Below are 21099 nucleotides of genomic sequence, written 5' to 3' on the forward strand. Positions count from 1 at the left end.
AACTAGCAACATTTTCATCATAGTGGATTTATGAAAATGTTGCTAGTTGTTTCTGAACGGAACAACTTATTAAAAATTAATTTTTAACGAACATATGTGTGTGTGTGTGTATTTCTAATACTTTGACATGCTCTAGAGCCCAAACGCCTTGACGCATTTTAACACATGAGGTGTATGTTGTTTTAAGCAGTTTAATTTTAAAATAATTGCTAGTCTAGAACTGTATTTAATGAAAATTCCGATTTAATTAGGTACTTAAACTAAAAAAATACCAGAGGGGGTAAACCTATACCACAAAGGGGGAAACAGGAGGGTTTTCATTTTTTCTGAACTAAACGTGATTAATAGACATCCCCTTACTCATACATTACTGAAATACTCCGCGCTTGGTGCTCACCTTACCTCTAACACTGAATAGTGATTATTTAATTAATAATTCAAAATATTTACATAAAGCTTAAAATATAAACATCGTATTTAACTCATTGTGATATGATTATTTTTGAACTATAATTAAAATATATGTTGAGTTCAAAGTTATGTTGAAAAGCACCGTGAATTGTGAAAGTACCCACGAATTGTTCGAATTTAGTTGAAAATACTTATTATAAAGCTGGCTAATTTTCATAGTGTTGCCATTGCTATTCTGTTATAAAAGTGTGACCTGTGTAGAATAATTTAAATAAACGTGGGAATGACGTCATTTATGTTTAAACGATGTTTGAATTAATCAATACAATTTGAATTTATAATGTAGTGGTTTTCTTTAAATCTCAAGCTTTTTACTAAGAATAAATGTTTTATTAATCTTTAATACTGCTAATTTTAAGAAAATTTTACACCGCGATAAAATATTTAAAGGCACAAACATCTAAAGCCTGGCTAAGTAAAAAGCTTAGCATAGTAAAATAGTGTGGTAAACAAAATAAAATGACAAATTTTTAATTATTATATTAAAATTTATCGCCTAAAATACATTAATATATTTTTTTAGGCTTTCAATATTTGACATAAAACGATTTTTAGTTATCTATTTCGTCGCAAGGTTTTTATCCTGCGTCCCTTTCCTGGGCTATACTCAGGTAGTCATATTTTAACAATTAATTTTGATATTATCGTAACGTCATTCCCACGACATTCAAACCTACCTATAGCTGATACCGTATTTAGTGGCGACCTGTGGCGTATGAGTGGTTGCCACCGATAGTAGGAGGGGGACATCGTTGACATCGATGTTGAGTGATTTCGTGAGTGTCGCGATGTCGCAGAAGTCCGTCGACATCAACATGTCCGCTAGAGTCTTGGATAGGACGCAGAACTCGCGTAGCTTGCTCTCTAGGTAGAGGAGACACTAGAATGAAAAGTAAATTAACTCTTTATAGTTTTTATATAAATCTAATAATAATTTATTTGAAATAAAATGATACTTTTGAAATGATATTTTTATTAATTGTATAAATTTTAAATAATAAGTAATTGGAATTGCTTAGTTGTAGGAAAATATCTGTGCTGAACCGTGGAAAATAAAGGGAATTAAATAAATTAAAATTATTCTTATGGTTTGTTTCCATAAATTATGAGTTATTTCAATTGATTAACGGACTATATTTTGGTAAATGTTTTCCGCCAGTTATTAATAATTCAATTTTGTCTTCCAAAAATCGACATTTATTGTATACCATCACAGATTAAAAAAAAATGAACATTCTGAACCATTGACAATTAAAAAATAAATGTCTATCGTATCGTTCCACTACGACCAATCCATAGAGAAAAATGTATTTTCCAAAACAAATGCACATAGCCGACGCTCAAAATATATGAGTGTGGTGCTGACCTGCGCGGGCGGCACGCGCGCGCGGCGCATGGCGGGCAGCGCGTCGAGCAGCGCGCCCACCAGCGGCGACAGCGCGCCCGGCCCGCACGCCCGCCCCACCACGCGCACCTCCCTGACACAACACACACCATTACACCATATATAAATGTACACAAATACTATCACTTTACACAATACTTCAATTATTAAACAACTATTTCACCCTAATAACCCTCCACGCGCACCTCCCTGACACACAACACACTTCATTACACCATATATACATTTATTGAAAGATTTAAGGATTTTATTGAAGCTGTACACATTTTCACAATTTGTACATTCGTAAACAACTGTGTCGCAGCCGATTACGCCCCCTCTGAACACGAAGGAAGTTTGTTCCAAAAGCTATACATACAATACGGATAATGATAATTTTGGTAAATATTCTATTACAAATATAAATATACACAAATACTACCACTTTACACAATACTTCAATTATTAAACAACTATTTCAACCTAATAGGAGCAGTGTTAAGCGCTGCTGTGCTCTGGTTTTAATAGTGTGGTAAGGGAGACATTCTTATCCGAGGCGATCCCCACCTTAGTCTGCAGGTGTAACAGCACATCTGTGGCCTATGTAATCCCAGAGAGACAAATAAAAAACTGCAACTGTTATTTGCCAAAACTTTCACATGAGTAGGTAAAAATTTGCGAAGGTACCACTGCCATCATTTCTGACTCATAAGTAGTTTAAGTTTACAAACATGGCGGTGAGTGTAACATTATGTTCTTTACTAAAATACCCCTAGTGAAATAAAATTTAAGCAAAAATACATAAGTCATGTATTTTTTAAACAAAATCTAAATACAGTTTTATTTATGAATGTAAATAACACCTATTTCTTGTGCTATAGTAAAGTATACTAACCATGTGTTAGTGTCCCCAACAATGGCTACAGTTTGTATAGGCGAATCGGCAGCCCTGTTCAGGTACATTGTTAAGTCGAGATCCCTCCGCAACTCCGCCTCCCAACTAGTTGGGTTCGCTATTGTCCCTGCAATCACAAGAAACTAATATAATATACAGAGACATCATAGTAGATTACTTCTAACAAATTACTTGAATCTCACAGAAAAAAGTTTAAACAAACACTATGTTAAAAGCAGTACGCTTTATATATATAGGCTGAGTGATTATTTGACTGATAAAATGATGTGGTCTGAAGTAGCTCCAACTCCACATGTACCATTTAGGTTACCATTGTATAAAACATTTATTTTTTAAAAAAGATGTGTGTTATGGAGTTTCTTTCGCCGCTTCTTCTCAATACAATTCAAAAAGTGCTCTGTTAATATTTCTCTGTTAATATGCTCTGTTCTATTTTGAATAAAAAAAAATATTTGATTTATTTAAGTATTTATGTATAATTTATATCGCCCACACTTATTATTTACAGTTTTATATTTTTATACGACATTGCGATAGTAAAAGGTTTGCAAATTAGAATTGGTGTACGAAAAACTAACAGACCTTTCCGAAGTAATCCATCATCATATTAATAATGTCAAGATACTGAATTTATAACTGGCGTTATTAAGTTTATTACTGATAAAAAATAAGACAAGCAATGAATTAGTTAAGAGGGTTCAATAGAGCTGGATAATATAATAATAATATAAATAAGTTATATGGCTATATAATAGGTACAATAATATCCTACTTAACTTTAAATACAGTCAATAAGCTATAGGTGTATACACTAATCATCAGATATTCATTTTATTACATATAAAAGCAGTTTATATGCTAATTAACATATCTTTATTCCCTGTTGATAAATTAAGAATGTCTCGTTAAGCGGAATTTCCAAGAGAAATGCTTACATTAATTAATTGATAACACTATATTAGATTTAACATCTACACCTTATCTAAATAAAGCACTTTGTTCTATAAATATGTGAAATAGTTTATATTATACCACTCTATTTGAACTTTCCAACTCATTTTATCTTTGCACACGTTAAGTATATTTACTTTAAGTAATAAATACGATCTGTGTCGTCATTCAATAATAAATATATACGATAAGATACATTATCTTACAAGTAAACAATTAGTATTGATTGCTATTCCATTGCTAAGCGTTTTCTACATGTAATCCTAAATTGGTAGACTCCCAGGAAAAGCGGAACATCATAACTTAATGCACATAATATCTTAATGATATCTTATATGCACATAATTACGGGTAAAACGTAAAATAATATCACTAATTCGATAATGAATAAATATGATGAGTATTCAGTTATCTAGAGATTTAACCTACAGAAAACGGGGAGGGAACGGTGTTGTAGCGATGTAGGAGGCGATTGCTGTCTTTTTGTAATTTTAAAACTAAAACGAATGAATTAGACCGTTAGAAAATAAAAGTTTCTACTTCCTAGAAGTCGAAATAAGTTTCAGAATCTCTAGTATAAAGTATAATGGCCTCACCTTGTAATATTAAATCAGGTACATAATGATCGGTGACTCCGCCCAGCAGCGTGGCATCGAACCCGGAGCGCGCCTCTACCGCACACGACCTAGCGCACACGCGCGGCAACGGGAACTCTATCACTTGCTTCACTGCCACTCTATCTCCATTCAACCGTCCGTCGTGCCTGTCCAACCCGGCCCTCGACTCCTCCAATCTCCGCTTTACGTTCACTATTATCGTGTTCTCTTTCCGTTTTCTCACAAAGGTCTTCGGCGACATCTCTCTGGTCTCACTCTCTATGGTTTCCTTCGCGTACTGTGGTTCCGACTGTCGCGGCAGATCGTTCATGCACTCCATCTCTGAAGCGTTTGTAGGCGTTTGCAGCATCGACTCCATCAACTGACACTTGTAACATATATCGCATCTCTCCTCCTGTATCGGAGGCACCACCGTGGGGTCGAACTGGAAGTTGTCAAGCTTCAAGTTGCCCGGCTTGCCGATGTAGTGTCTGTCTAGTATCTCTAAGTTTTTGCTCTTCATATAATTAGTGACTATCTGTGGGTACTTATCGAATTCGAACTTAAAACCGGAATGTTTTATTGGCTTGGAATGTTGAAGTGTTTGACTGCAGCACTTCGTGGGGTTCTCCGCGCTGCCCGACGACTTCTCCTGATCACAGGTTCCTCGGTCACATTTCTCCGATTTCTCGGGTAGGTCGAGATTGACCGGCTCGTTGTGAACCTTGGAAGACCTCTTCACGCTCTTGCCTCCGTTGGACTTATTCTTCAAACCCACTAACTTCTCATCGTCACCCAACACGAACACGACTTTCTTCTCCTCGGACTCCTCCGAGAGCGACGAGTTTAAGCTTGAATCTGACGAGTTCAGCGGGATCATCATGGTGGGGTTCCTTTTCAGTTGACTGGACATGGGCTTGTCGATGGCGACCTCCGCACTCGTAGAGAGCTTTTGGTTAAAGTTGGCCATCGTCGTCGACTTCTTGAGACTGACGTCGCTGGCCATTAAGGTACTGACACTACTTCCACTACTCTGAGTATTTAACGACGGCACTGTTAAACTCGAATCACGCTCAAAATCACCACGCGTTGCGGTCCTTTTCAGGGTCGAAGTTTCAGGATTCACATTCACTATTTTGCTTTCATTAACTACACAGTCTTGATATTCGAATTCCTTCCTCTTCACGTCGCCGCACCGCACGAAGTACGTTAGAACGGCTAGTAGCCTGTTGATGAACTGTACGTTGGTCGAACCGGCGATGATGGTTCTTGCCGCTCTTGGGGGAAAGCCAATACTCCCACAGAGGTCGCCGAGCTGGGCCCACAGCGCATTGTATGGCCGCTGGGAATCTGTGTCTGCTGGGCGCTTGGTAACTTCCACCGTATCGTATGGACTAACCGTCGTCACCCAGCCCAGATGGTGGGTTAGGACGTGGGTGAGTAGCGTGCTGATGAAACTGAAACAATCATTGTCTATATTTTAACAGTGTTTGCAATACTATCTAGATTTAAATTTTGGGATAAGGTAGACAAATAGGACCATTATTACCTTCAGGATATAATTACGGTACTAGACTTCATTTTGATATAAGAAATGTAAATGGATGTTAAATTTAATTGTAAACTAAATGAAGAAAAAGTAAATTCAACGAATTCTCCGACAAGTTAATAATATTTTTTGCAACAAAATGCATACAATAACTAATACCAGGCATGGCATTTGGCAAGTAGGAAGCTATTAATATTTCGAGTGTAATAACTTTTTAATTTGAACACCGAAAAATGTAATTAGGGGCTCTTACTACACCTATGACAAGGCAAACCATTATTTTTGAATATATTATCAATGTTTCCATCATTGCCGATGGTAGAACCCTTTGTGGTTCGACTCCGGCGGCACCGCCGCCACACCTATGGCTGCCTAATAACAGCAATGTTAAGCGCTTGTGTGTTCCGTTTTGAAGAGTGTGGTAAGTGACACATACTTTTCCGAGGCATTCCAGCTTAATCCCCCGGGGTAGCGGAGCATCTGTGGCCGACCTCAGGTTGGAAACTAGTCTTAGCTGAGGTTAATTCTATATGTCCATGGGCGGCAGTAACCACTTACCATCTGGATTGCATGCTCGTCTGCTACTCCAATCTTATAATAAAAAATAATATGCTAAAATGTCACATACTAATCGTCATAAGGGTTATCAGCCTCTTATTGTACCATAATAGGGCCCGAGCCCCGTTACGAATAACAGCATGAGATTATAACACAGGCCAAATGCGGATTGGTAGATTTCAACCACCTTAGACATTTTTCTTCCAGAACTCTTAAGCACGTCGATTTCTTTACGATGTAGGTATTCCTTTAGCTTTAAATAAAGGGATACATATTTTTTATTGGCACATAAAGTATTAGAGGTGGGTACCTAAGTTTCCTCAGCGTCCGAATATGTTTATTTTGTAATGTTAAAAGATTAACTAAAATATGCATACCAACGTATAATATACGGACTACTAGTGATGTTACACTGCAATATTAGACAGACACAAACATCAAATAGCAGCCGACGATTAAACACTGCTCCATCTCTTTGTGGTGTTTACGTCGCAATTCCAACTCACCGACATCTAGTTACACAACGAATTTGCACTTGCAAACGTCAACCCATTGAAGTGAGCAATCACGTGAATACGTATGTAAAGTACCGTATTTGAAGGGTAAATATTAGAAGTTGATCGTAATAAGTAAATTCGACAAAAGATATGACTAAAGTTGATAGAACGGTTCGTGATTCGAGTCCAGAGTCATCACCGCCTCTATCTCCATCACAACAACTGTCTTAAGTGCTGTTGTGTTTTCATTCAACGGGTGTCATAACCGATGGCAGCAATACATCTACATCTGATCTCAGATTATTCTCATTCTATCCTATTTCATATTCTCATCCTATTTAGAATTGATTAAAGATGTCCATCGGCGGCAGATGGCACTTACCATCAGACTGACTGCATGGTTGTTTGATACTTATAGGAACGATACACAAAAAGCATGGCATAGTATCATAAAATATAAGTTACATCCGATCTTAGATACTATTCTCATCCTATCTAGAATTGATTAAGGATGTCCATATGCAGCAGATGACACTTGCCATCAGACTTATAACCGTTTGCTCCTTCTAGGAACAATATAAAAAAGCACCGTATAGTATCTCAAAATATGTACCCGTCCCGATACAAACACCATCACCAGTAAACACGTAACGTACCAACCCAAATCGTTATGACGAAAACACGAAAAATATCACAATACAAAACAATAGAATATCGTGACAGCCAATTCATTCACACGTCTTTCGTAATTATCGGACATACGCCGGGCCAAAGACAAAGTTTGTTTTTTATGTACAGAAATCATTAATCGCCCGAGAACATTGGCACGTGTCCAGAGAAACATTCCCAATGCGTGTAAATGTACCTATGTGTTCGAACGATTGATTAATGTTAAATTAACTGTAAAGGCTAAGTGTTCACTAATTTTTGCTTTCATTTTTTTCTTTTTATTAGTAGTTGTTTTTTTTTCGTTTTTAACTCTACTTATTGAAAGTGTGAAATAAGTGAAATCATATTGCAGTAACCCGCTTTTGATGGATGGCAAAAAAAAACATTTCTAATATGACAAAAAAATCAAAAAGAAGAATGAAATCATATCATATAGATTTCCTGTGAAATTCCAAACGAAATCTCATTTGAATAATATCACAAAGATAATTAGGTATTTTTAATAGAGCAACTTAAGAAAAAAATAAAAATAAAACAGATACAAAATATATCTAAGTATTTAAATTTATAAAACACGAACTGGAGGAAACTGGAGGGAACGAAGAAAAAAATAATCACATTCCCTATTACCATAACCATGCTAATAGTGTTTTATGCCGACGTTAAAGCTCGAACAACATTTGCATATCGCGTTGGCAGTCCTTTTACGACAATAGGGTCAAATAACAAACATAATCCAACAATGCAAATGGTCTTATTTGAGTTTGTCACGCGGCGAGCGGTAATAACCACCATCTGATTTTTCGTATGTGCGTATAAGACATTCATGTCACTTGCTTTAACGATAAAGAAAAACATCGTGAGGATAGGAACACAACTGAGGGCTCTTTAAAAGAAGGCCGCAAAGTGTGTGAAGTCGACCAATTCGCACTTGGTCAACGCGTTTTACCATGCCCCTATCCCCTATCACTCGGAGATACTCTTGACCAGCAGTGGGACAGTAATGGATAGACATAACCCAACAATAAAAATGATGATTTGAAGATAGTCCCTGTGTGGTTCGACCCCGGCGGCAACACCGCCACACCTATTTCTGCCTCATAACAGCAGTGATAGCAGCTCTGATTTGAAGGGTGTGATAAGTGAGACATACTTTTCTAGGCGTTTTAGCTTAGTCCTCAGGGGTAGGGGTAGCTTAGTCATCTGTGGCCGACCTCAGGTAGGAATATCTAATCCTATCTGGGGTTGATGAGCATGGGTGGCAGTAGGCACTTACGATCATGCAGTCCGCATCATGCCCGTCTGTTACTCATATATAATAAAAAAACATCCTTGAGTTAGTCACGCGCCGAAAGATACGGCTTTCCCTTAAAATCATGTGATTCTTTTCAATGGGGAGACTCGTATGTAAGTACCTACGTCACACACACAAAAATCCCGTTACACGCGAAACGAAATATTTTTATCACCTTTCATAGTCACGTGAGTTCTAAAAATGTTTGTGTTTTATATTGTTGTTCTCATACATCTTTGTCGGTTGGGTGGCTATGTAATCATAATATATGTAAATCTTTTCTAATTAAAACTATGCTAGGATTTATGGATGCCATGGATAGACAAAGATAACCATACGAATATCATAGAAAACCAATCCGCACTTGGCCGCACTTATTTTACTCTGGTCGAAACACCTGACTCTGAGAGGATATCCGTGCCCAGCTGTGGGATAGTGATAGGTTGATATCGAAACATATAAATACTGAGAACTAATTGAGTTATTTATAGATACTGATATATCGAGGATTCAAACACGGTTTCTTAGCTGCAGAGAGTCGGTTACAATAACCACTATGCCACGTAAAATATTTAAGTTACTGTAACTTACGTTGGTAAGTTGTTAAATTTATATAAAATATTTTTATCTTTTAATAAATTTTATAAAAAAAAATAGTTTTTTGAGCTAAATATTTAATAGATATAAACTAAAACGCTAGATATAGTAAGACTTTAGTCATTAACGAACCGACTAATCTTCAACGTACATGTAATATTTATGTACAGAAAAATAGAATGACCTCGAAGTGTAACGGTAACGTCTATATATAACCGTCGGATCTTTTTTAGGCCGTCTGTTGCACCTTTAGACACATTTGTACTAAGGCAATGAACTGGTTAAGATCACGGCAAATTCTATTTTTTCTACTAATGCCGGCTACACACCTACAGTTTTATTCGATCGAATCATCGATATAAAAAATCGAATAGGTTCGATAAATCGGTTGGTCAGTTGATCGACTAAATTGACAGTTAGGTCAAATGTATCGATCTATAATATGTTGAAGTAATTTAAAATAATAACATATATTTAACATTTGCAAATATTTATTTTTTAACTGACAACTGCTTTACTAATAGGGTAGGTCGCCTGCCAATTTTTCTGTCGGTGGTGAAAATACTTTCTGTGTGATAATATAGTATATTTGACTGCTACCCAGGAACATCTGGACTCCTAATTGAAGGGCCTCACTTAAGGTCGAACACAGATGTAATCTTACATTTAAAAATTAAAAAGCAACTAAACTAATTAAACCTCATCTATAATCGGCTTGAAATATGATTCTTAGGTAGATATTCTATTATTGTAATATAATAAATAAAAGTGTCGCGAATTGTAGCAAACACTTAAAAATATAGCCTATGTCACTCCCACAATTTAGACGAATCCAACGACACCCCATATGTTAAGATCCGTCAAGCCGTATGGGCTGTACGGACCAAATAATGTGACATACATATAATACATACACACACTTGGAAAACATTACCTTCAACTGTCGGGTAAAAAAAAATTGCAAAGACTATCCACCTAAAAAGTGGCTGCAATTTCAATAGGGATGAATAATAAAAATCCGTATTACATTCACTCCAATAAAACCGAAGGTGTGTAGTGGGCACGAACAGCTTTATTTATAACGACCTTCGTTATGCGTCATTACGTGATTTCATATAACGCGGACGACGCGCTGCTTAGAAAGGCGCGTCAGTTTATAAGAAACGTATCGACCTCGTCTATCACATCGTATGGTAGAAGACTTTGGTATCTAAGTACACTTTAAGTACTCTTGTATTTATTTACATAGATAAAAACTTGCTATATAGCACTCGTTTTGTAGTAGTGCTAGTGCAGTTCGAATAGGAACTGCACTAGCACTTTTTTTGCGTTTCGGTGGAAGATGTGGGTGATGGCTGACTTACATATGAGCCGAGCATCTTAGTCTTCAGGAGTCTTCAGGTGGAGCCTCTGTTTTATGTCACACTGTGTTATTCACAGGTCATAGGCGGCAGTGAACATAGCATCAGACTACAATCTCGTTTGCAACTTAAATGTTAAAAAAACCTCGTGAAAGTGTCTCGTCCTTACCGCCTACAAACCATAATACCAACACTTTTTGGTTTAAATAACGGTGTTGTAGTTGAGCTATGAGGGCATCATGAGAAATACATTTATAAATATGACAGTCGGAGTTAATAACTTACAAGTTGGTATTCTTCGTGTCAGCCACAGAGAGAACAGAACACAGATCGGAGAGGAGTCCATCGGCTATCTTGTTGGCACTTCTAGAGTCGCTGTTCACCAGCTTCAACCACGTCGGCTGCAGACGCGGCCCGTACATCAGATCCGATAACCTGGAATCATGAAATTATATAAACCATTTCTTTCTACATTTAGATCTCTTTCTTGTATAAAATTGATGTAGGGAACGAGTATACATGAAATAGAAAATAATGACTGCTGTTCATGGACATCCGAATCAACTCCAAATAGGATTGACGTTCTACTAAAACCTTAGGTTGGTCACATATGTTGATTTAATAATAATAATAACTTTTTTATTTCAAGCCACAGGACTCATATGTGTTAGTATTTGCTACCCATGATAATTAAAACAGAATACTTCGCATAAAACTTAGTTAATTTTGTATAAAACTTTACTAATCTCAATAAAACGGTTCGGTTACGGGGGAGGGGCCTTATGTGTGGATATTTATAAACTTTTCTTGTATGCATATAAAAGTACTTGCATCTACCTCAAAGTGAATCTTTAATAGAACAAATGTAAAGAACTATATCATAAATGTACAAAAGATTCGCTCACTCATTCATTTGTTCAAAACTATATTGCTTTCCCAATTAATTATTAATTGAACACCCATCTCAGTTTGTGTAGAAATCGTTATTTTATATCGTTGTACTAATAATATTGTTTCTAAAAATACCCCAATGACATCATGCAAAACATTTATCGATCAGCGATAAACCACACGTATCAACGACGATAAAACACGATCAAAGTCAGCGCCACCCATTCAATCATACGGTGAACTCAATTCGGTCTGTCTGGATGTATCATTTACATGGGAATTAGGTCTAGGAACACGGTTCAATTACGTACAGCTGATCTTCAATCGTACGAGCGTGCAAGACCAATGTGAATATTCAAAATTAAGAGACAAATGTATCAACTTGTGTTCTATTTTCAGCGGGACATATATTATTTAATATGACATATTTATTATCTAAATTGTAAACTAAATAATATTGTGAATTTGCCTTGATTTTATTTTTAAACCTTAATAAATAATATTTTCGATATCGTCTCATATAAGCATTTTATTGTGAGTACAAGACATAAAGACGAGAAAACAAACACCCGGACACAAAAAAACAATCTAAATTTATAATTTGTCCGTTTGTATCAAATTTGTATTCTTAAGTATCACATATTTTAAAGATTTTTAAAGTTAGTAGGACTCTCCGTGGTTCAACCCCGGTGGTACCAATGCCTCGCCTACTTCTGTCTTATAACAGCAGTGTCGGGCACTGCATTTTACTTTGAAAAGACACTTAGAGGAACGATGTAAAGTTAAATGTGAAAAAAGTCAAATTGTCTTTGGTTTTGACTGATCCATAGACGAGAGTGGTCTGATCACTTACCACTTATAAAAAAAAATGTGAGCCGTCACGGGACGCCTGGCAGATGTGAAACATCGACATTATTTTGTAAAAGTAATATGCAGAAAAGAACATATTGTGATAGGAACTAAATATGTCATAATGATAAAATAAAATATTACGATATTTTTCCAGATAATGATAACTATTTATTGAATTCGATTGCGCATGGCGACGCGTCGCCACACCGTACACACTACTGCATATAGACTGTATATATATACCATCGTATAGCATCGCCACGGCATGCGTCGCCACGCCAGAAATCGGTTTTACGTGCGGCTATAGATGTTTCACATCAAAAAGTTATAAATTTTACTTGAATAATATTCAGTATTTGGTCAAACAAGACGTTATTTAGTTAATATATAAGGTCTAGCAATTCGCACTTGGCCGGCGCGGTGGACTATGGCCTAATGCTTCTCATTCTAGGAGACTCGTGTCATGTAGTGGCACAATAATGGGTCGATGATGATATATTATGATGATAATGTTCTCACCATCTAGCAGCATCGCTCGCAGCGCGGTACAATGTTGACACGAAGCTGTTCCCCGAGCCCGCTGATAATGTGGCCAGTCGTAGCCTGTACACCAGCGCCTGCAGTTGTGGGGAATGCTCCACGCAGCGACGGACGAAGTCCCTGGAAAGATGTCTTGTTGTTATGGAAAATTGGTTATTTGAAGCTAAGTACGCGAAAGTGGGGAAGAAAATTGTATTTTCTTTTAAATGAGGTCCTTCTGTGTACCAACTGTTATTATTTTATTGAATTCATCTTCATATACATCTTTTGGGAAAAATTATTAGAGTTTTTGCAAACTTACAAATAAAATCGACAACATGAAGTCTACTAGTAAACATTGCAAGTTTTGCATTTTTTAATTACTGCAATTTTAATTACTGCAACCCATGATATGAAACGATACGATATATCGTGTTGTGTCGTATCATTTAGTATCTGCTCTTCTTTTGTATAATTTTACTTCTTGCGCACATTGATACACGGACTCTTTTTTATTTCTTCTGAAATACGCCAAAGAAGTTTAACTACTTACACGCGTACATAAGTATACTCAAGTTTTTAATAAATTTAATTAGGTATAATTGATTTGCTTGCATCAAAATCGGCCGTTGGCAGCATTGATAACATCTCACTACCCTTTATACTTTCGGATTTGCCCAGCCACACCCATTTGAAAAAATCACCCTTTATACTTAATACATTATTTTACTGCATTATAATTAACAAGCGAGTTCCACCTCAATCACTCCACGTCAACTTGATGCTTCTATTCTCATCAAATATATTTATCCTTCCGTCAACATATCATACAAAATGAGTGAAATGTCAGCTCACTAGCTCCTACACACTATTTTCTAATATACGAAGTTCAAAGAACTGTGAGTAATACTTGCAGAAACTGTTCAAATTGTTTAGAATTTCCTTTAAACAATAATCCGTAAAATTAATGTCTTACAAATTTAGATTTATATAAACAATTCATCGTTAGAATGTAAGGTTTGTTACTTGTAGTGCGTTTTACTATGTTGTGTGGTGCGTATTTATAGGCTACAACTTGTGTGAAAATAAAAATAAATGGAAGATCTTTTTATATTCATTTTCATTAGATGCTCCTAACAGACATAAAGGAAAATACAATGGGAGGTGGGAGAACCCTTTGTGGTTAGACTCCTACGGCACCATCTCCATACCTATTTCTCCCTAATACTGTTACAGCGCTGCTGTGTTCCGCTTTAAAGGGCCACACCCTTTAAGGGAGACAGATTTATACGTGTCATAGAGCGTTATCCGAAGCGTTAAGCGTTGTTGTACTCTGGTTTGAAGGGTGTGGTAAGAGAGACATACTTTTTTGAGATGTTCCAGATTTGTTCTCAGGGATAGCAACGTAACGGACCTCAGGAAAGACTCTAACCTTATGTGGGTTTGATTACAAATGTCCATGTACATCAGTAGTTCGTTTGTTCGTCTTCTACATCTATATTATAAAATCTATATTAACACTTGGATTACGGCAATATTTAAACTGTTGCTACAGACTGATGACTACTGCTGAAGACTGAAATAGGTGTGCTGATGTAGCCGCCGCATTCGTACTTCAGAGAATTCTAACACCTGTAAATAACTTATCTAATCCATCTAACCGGTTAGTTTAATGCATTTCAATATATTTCAAATCTCTTAATTCGTATGTTCTGCCTGACTTAGCTCGCCAATCGTAATTATATAAAAACTGGGTACTTTTTAAAATTAATGTCTAACATTTTCTTATATAACCAGTTACATTATCTTTAATTTAGCGTTTTAGACTGTCACTTGTTTTTATGGCCACAGGAACAGACAACAACGCATCAACTGATATGCTATATAACATATCTTTTATCATGACGTACCATATTTTCTTCAAAATAAAACGATAGATCACTATAGCAATATCACAACCAACGTTCAGATATGTATAACATAGTATATTATAGATATGGAATCATATCAATCTTTGCTACTGTTTAAAATATCATAACACTATAATGAAATCAAAGTACAGATATTTTATCTATACTTCTATACTAATATTATAAAGAGGTAAAATTTGTAACTTTGATTGTTTGTTTATAAGGGCTAATCTTCGGAAATACTGAAAATATCATGAAAATTCTTTCACAATCAGAAATCAACACTATTCAGAAGTGCTATAGGCTATATTTTATTATAATTTAACAAAAAGTTCAGAGACGAATAATGGCAAATGTATATCAAGTCAACGAAGTGGGCACGGGTCAGCTAGTGTCATATAGATATACGATATGCTCTCATACTATTTTAAGCAAGAAGCGGATGTGCATGTATGTTATCGCACTAGTTTCAGCAAACGGAAATTGTCATCATCAATTGGTATATGTGTGACTCGAATTGATACCAAAATAATCATATATTTGTCTTCTGTCTGTAACCGCTTTTAAAAAGATACGAATCTTAAAAGTAGGTAGAATCCTGGCTCTAAGGAGTATGCGTGATCACAGCAGTGGAACCTACTAAGGATACTACTATAGTGGGAAAGAGGTGCCAAGCAGTGCGACATAATAATGATACTTTTTATAATACAGAAGGAGCAGACAAGCAGTCCAAGCAGGTGGTATGTGGCTACTGCCGCCCATGGAATTTTGTTATCCACCCCAGATAACATTAGACTTCTACCTGAAGTCGGTCACAAATGTGCCGATAAAAACTTGGATAAGTATGTCTCCCTTACCCTTCAAACTAGAACACAGCAGCGCTTATCACTGCTTAACACTGTTATTAGGCAGAAATATGTATAGCGGTGGTGCCGCCGGAGTCGAACCGCAAAGGGTTCTACCACCATAATATTTTGCAAAGCCATGCCAAACGGTACGATATAAAAAGATTTATAGAGACAGATTCCTACGTCTACTTTTAGGACATAAAAACATTATTCGGAATGTGTAATGATCGTAAATTGCAACGCCAATAAAACGCATTATAAACTAAACACTATTTCGAGTGGCGTGACTCAGGCGGTCTGCTGAAGTATTTTAGAACTTTATTTTCTCTTTTCATTTCGAAGCGTTGACTGACGAGTTCGGTAGAAGTACAGCCTTTGTAAATTATGATGTACGAAAATGAATGCGTGAATTCAGATCTCATCAAATGCTATTTGTTTAAAATGATTTCTCTTCGCGCCTCTATCCGTGCTCAACACTTTTTGTTTCAAAATGTATGGATCAAGTGAAATTGTAGTTTCGGAGCAAATGGACAGTCAGACGGACAGACACAAGACCTTTGTAAGATCAATAAGGGTTCGTTCTTGTGTTTTTTTGTAGGAAACCCTAAAAAAGAGACATTCCTTTGACTTTTCTTTTTGAGTGTACTATTTTTTTAATTTACCTGCATTTTTCTAGATACTTTTAGGAAAAAAATATCGTTATGCAATTCCTAAAATCCCGTATTTGTAGAATACATAGAGGCGAATGCGGCGGGGTCCAAGCGGAAGGGGGTAGAGTTGGGATATTTTAAAAGGCAAATTGATTCACATGAGTACGACATCATTTCTCATTCATACATTCATTCTTCATGAATTCATTCATCTTTAATCAACACAAACAAAATTTCACATTAATAGACCCACACTAAGATCTTCGTCGTTGCAATTGGATCTGCACGCGGACACAAACCCGCGTGACAGGAAAGAGGCCCTTAACCGGGCCGATGGGTGAATTAAACATAAATGACTCACATATCAGCGGTGTCAGCGACTGTGATGAGTAACGCCAGCCCCAACTTGCTCCGCCGGGGGGGCAGGGAGGAGCAACTCGCCAGGCTGTCGCTGGTGCCGCTCGTAGAACTGTTGCTGTATATCTGCGTGACAAGAAAATATATTTTTATTTATTTCGTTGCATTTACACACGACGTTAACGCAATATAATACAATTCAATACTATATGATAGGATACGGTATGATGATAGTATGGTACTGTTTGGTAAGTTATGTGTAGCGTAAAAAGTCAAAGACGTTAGGATTTCTACTCTATTAGGGATTGGGTAAGTTCGTGACATTTTCACATCATATAAACCAATTCCGTTTTTATTTTCATACCATAAATGGGCAAGATTTTTACTCAAACCATTTTAAGAACCCATGACTGATAGCGTAAGTTCCAAAAATCTTATCGCCGTAAGTTGGTAGTATGAAAATCTATAATACACACGTTGCGTGTGTACGCCTGGAATTTGGTAGACCCACGATCGTGCGTCTAGATACTCGTACCAATAGGAAAATTTACCACCCGAACTAAGTACTTTACTAAACTTTCTCCCACTATCACTTCTACTATATTTCTTACTATTAAAAATGCTTTTTGATAAATAATTAATACCATATTAAGGTCATACAAAGTCGTCTACGACATAAAACCTTAATGCCATAATCGTGTTTATTACATCTGTGTAGCCCTTATCTGATAATCCTATCGTACGAGTTTATTGCACTTTGTGTTAATACTATGTTATTATCACACAATAATATATTAAATTCAGGTATAGCTGCTTCGTTTGCATGTCAAAATGTACTTTTTAGGGTTCCGTATCCAAACGGTAAAACCGGAATCCTATTACCAAGCCTCCGCTGTCTGTCCCTCTGTCCGTATGTCACAGGGTTCTATCTCCTGAACCATAATAGATAAACGCTTGATTTTTTACCGTATATGTAAAAGGGTGGCCGCTAGAACAACAAATATTAAAAATAAAAAAGTTGAAAATAAATGAGGGTCGCTATACAAGAAACCGCTGGTTGTACGGAACTCTCAGTGCGCGGGTTCGACTTGCACTTGGCTAATTATTAAATAACATAAGTAACAAACGAGCTTGAAGTCCATCTGATGGAAAATGGCGTCTGCCGCTTTTGGACATCTATAATCAACCCCATATATCATATGTGTTCCACCTGAGATCGACCATAGATGACTCGCTGCCCTGAAGAACCCAATATGAACGATTCGTATAAGTATCCTTAACCTTTAGAACACTGTATAAACTAAAACACAGCAGCGCTTAACACTGTTGTTATGAGGCAAAAATATGCGATGGTACCTTTGGAGTCGAACTACGAAGGGTTCTACCCTAGCTTGTTTGCGCATCAAGTACTACGTTTAATAAGTAATAAATTTCCTATAACTGAATGTGACTGTAAAACATAGCTAGCTAGAACATAGCCCATTTAGTACAATGTACATTAGCAACAGTGAATTAGTCATTATACTCTATTAATCTTATAGTTTTTGGCATTATACCTGACATGTAAGAGTTGTACAATGATGCATTGTATAGTGATAGTATATACTTTAGTCTATTTCATACATTTGATGCACAATTATTGTTTTGGATGAAATTGTGTACCTTTTTATGGATTTAAGAGATGCAATCAAATCTAACTGATAATCTGATCTGAAGCCGTCGCCCTATGCGTCCTAAGGTACCTTAAGGAACTAAACGTTGGTGCACAGTGTAAGAATAAAATACAGTAACCCAAAAAAGAAATAGGAACTTTAGTAGTTTTAATCGAAAGGACAGAGTTCTACCACCCAATCGACACATACGTTCCGTGCATCGACCTAAGCGTTCGCATATACAAATAGCTAATAATAAATTAATCTACCCGTTAATATATAAGTACGGCTGTCAACAATGATCCGATAGGACTCACATGACTGAATGATAGCCCTCGTTCGGTCACTCATGTGACAAGTCACGCGCGACGCACTGATAATTCCGATAAACCGTTTGTAAACACACGACAACAGTGCGAACAATTAATTCCGGAGATTTCGATAGTAAATACGAAGTGGGGGAATGCACCTGCCTATTGAAATCACAAGGCGATTGTGGTGTACGTAACCGTGCACGTTACGCTTTGTACGTTCACAGGCCAACTAGGATTGTTTTGTAAGTGACGAAGAAAAGAATTGAAAAGCTTTTGAGAACGAATTTGATGGAATATTTCAATTAATAAACGAAATAAGGCATTGAAAAGCTCTTGCGAACTAATTTGTAGAAATATTTGAATTAATATCAATTGTAATTTTTAATCGAGTTTGAAAAGGAAGAGATTCTGTATTTGGTTGTGTGTATTTTTCTAAATATGTAATACTCATAAATGGACTCAAAAGTCTACGTGAGGCCAAAATGTGAAAGACAAAATTTACCCAAATTGTAATTTAACAACCTCACACGAAAATGTCAACTAAAAATTAAAAAACAATCAAAGGACAACCCCAAAGATATAACAACACTTTAAAACTAAATTACGAGTACAAGAAAGTCAATTCCGTCATATCGACAGCATCCATACTCACCTGCGAGTCAGCGCTGACAGTGCTGGAGGTTGGCACTTTGATGACGTCAGCACTCTGGCTGAGATCGAACCTGGTCGCGAGGCTCTGGAAGGTTCTACGCTGCCAACTGCCGCTGCTCGATGTACTCAGCTTGCGGCCCGATGGTGCTGTTATGAAAACGTTGTTAATGTATAAACCACCTAAAACTGCTAGTCCGCTTTGAATATAGAAATGAATCGCGTCACCATAGCAAATTGTATGACTACACCTGCTCGGAACAACTTCAGAGCGGACTAGAAATTTGGCGATAACTAAATCTTATTAACTACTATAAATAGGTAGATATGTCTTGATTAGAAATAGAAGTTTGGATGTTTTTTAATACCAGTGAACACTCGAGTTTACCAGTTTATCTGTATCGTTACTACCTGTCAGTTTAAACTACAGTGACAGTAGAGTTCGAGAAACCATAACAAATGCAAACTAAAACTCTATTGAATAGTTTTAAGATATAGAGAATACTATAAGTAAAGATAAGTACACGGAATAAGTATCCAAATAAACGCCGATAGGTTCCCAAAGTTATGCTTTAAGATTGGGTTAAAAAAGCTTAAAATTCATTCATATTAACCAAATCTCCAATTATCAACTGCTTCTCTCAGTTCTCTTAATTCATGCTATTTTCGTGTGAAATATTTGCAAAGAATATTGCAATTATTAAGAACTGATATTTATAAAAATAACACTGACTTACAATAAAATATATCTTCTGGAAAGTTCCCGTCCCAAGAGTCGAACATGGAGAAATAATCGTAGGTGGAACCGATACTGCTGCAAGATGACTGCTCCCCACAGAACCCTGGAGGCAAATGACACCTGTATTCTTTGACAACAACAATTGAGAAGGAGCTGACCTAAATTCATTATCCAAACATTACCGTACCAATTGTAGTACGAACTACGACGTTCATGAAAACATGTCTAAACAAAACATAAGTAATATATGTTAAAAAAAAAACATTAAAATATTAATGTTTTTTTTTATTGTATTGTAGGTAAGCTATTGTTTTAATTGTAGTCGGGGAATTCCCCGACTACAATTAAAACAATAGCTTATCTTATGGTATTCAAACATTTAAGAAAGTTTTCTTTAATCATACGTTTAGAAATGACAATGCCGCAGACAGACATACAGACATACAAGTTATACTTAAAACTTATGAGCTTGCTAAAAAACTTCCCTACACACAGCGAGACAGCCGTTAATAGGTGACTTGAATAAATATATTATAGATTATGCTTTAATTGTGCTTTATTTTTACTTTTGCACTGGGAATTTTAGATAATTTATTATTATTGATTTTAGATCTTGTTCATGCGTATGAAGCCCGTACACCATTATCACCACCGTTATCACCTTTGCCATATTGTAGGACTTTCAAACTAGACGTTTGTGAGTGAAAACCGGACGCCTATAAATTATTACCACATTAATAAATACCATTAAATCACAGTATTCCACACTTCATCCGCTCATACTCCTACCTTCGAACGTGCAGCTATTAAAATCCGAATTACAACTGAGTACAATACCAAACACTAAATAAGCACTAAAATCCCACGGAAACCTGG

At 36.4% G+C, this 21099-nt stretch overlaps 1 protein-coding gene across 5 annotated transcripts in view; it reads right to left on the minus strand.

The window, feature by feature from the left end:
• Window positions 1–1094: 1094 nt before the first annotated feature.
• Window positions 1095–21099, minus strand: part of LOC140750921 (folliculin-interacting protein 2) — a 34067-nt gene continuing 14062 nt past the window's right edge. For 3 of the 5 annotated variants that reach the window (XM_073084667.1, XM_073084668.1, XM_073084671.1), the window contains exons 5-13: window positions 20222–20326; window positions 19489–19634; window positions 16875–16996; window positions 13106–13246; window positions 11129–11278; window positions 4319–5775; window positions 2751–2877; window positions 1838–1949; window positions 1095–1351 (exon numbers count right to left, since the gene is read on the minus strand). In XM_073084667.1, coding sequence (XP_072940768.1) covers window positions 1145–1351; window positions 1838–1949; window positions 2751–2877; window positions 4319–5775; window positions 11129–11278; window positions 13106–13246; window positions 16875–16996; window positions 19489–19634; window positions 20222–20326 — 2567 coding nt within the window. In that variant the 3' untranslated portion in view covers window positions 1095–1144. Of the gene's footprint in view, window positions 1352–1837; window positions 1950–2025; window positions 2066–2750; window positions 2878–4318; window positions 5776–11128; window positions 11279–13105; window positions 13247–16874; window positions 16997–19488; window positions 19635–20221; window positions 20327–21099 lie in introns of those variants that run through there. The other 2 variants (XM_073084670.1, XM_073084669.1) reach the window with 2 other exon arrangements.

This window comes from Epargyreus clarus, unplaced genomic scaffold, assembly GCF_041222505.1.
Source record: "Epargyreus clarus isolate Ecla_fem2 unplaced genomic scaffold, WU_Ecla_fem_2.2 ptg000021l, whole genome shotgun sequence".
Classification (NCBI taxonomy): Eukaryota; Metazoa; Arthropoda; class Insecta; order Lepidoptera; family Hesperiidae; genus Epargyreus; species Epargyreus clarus.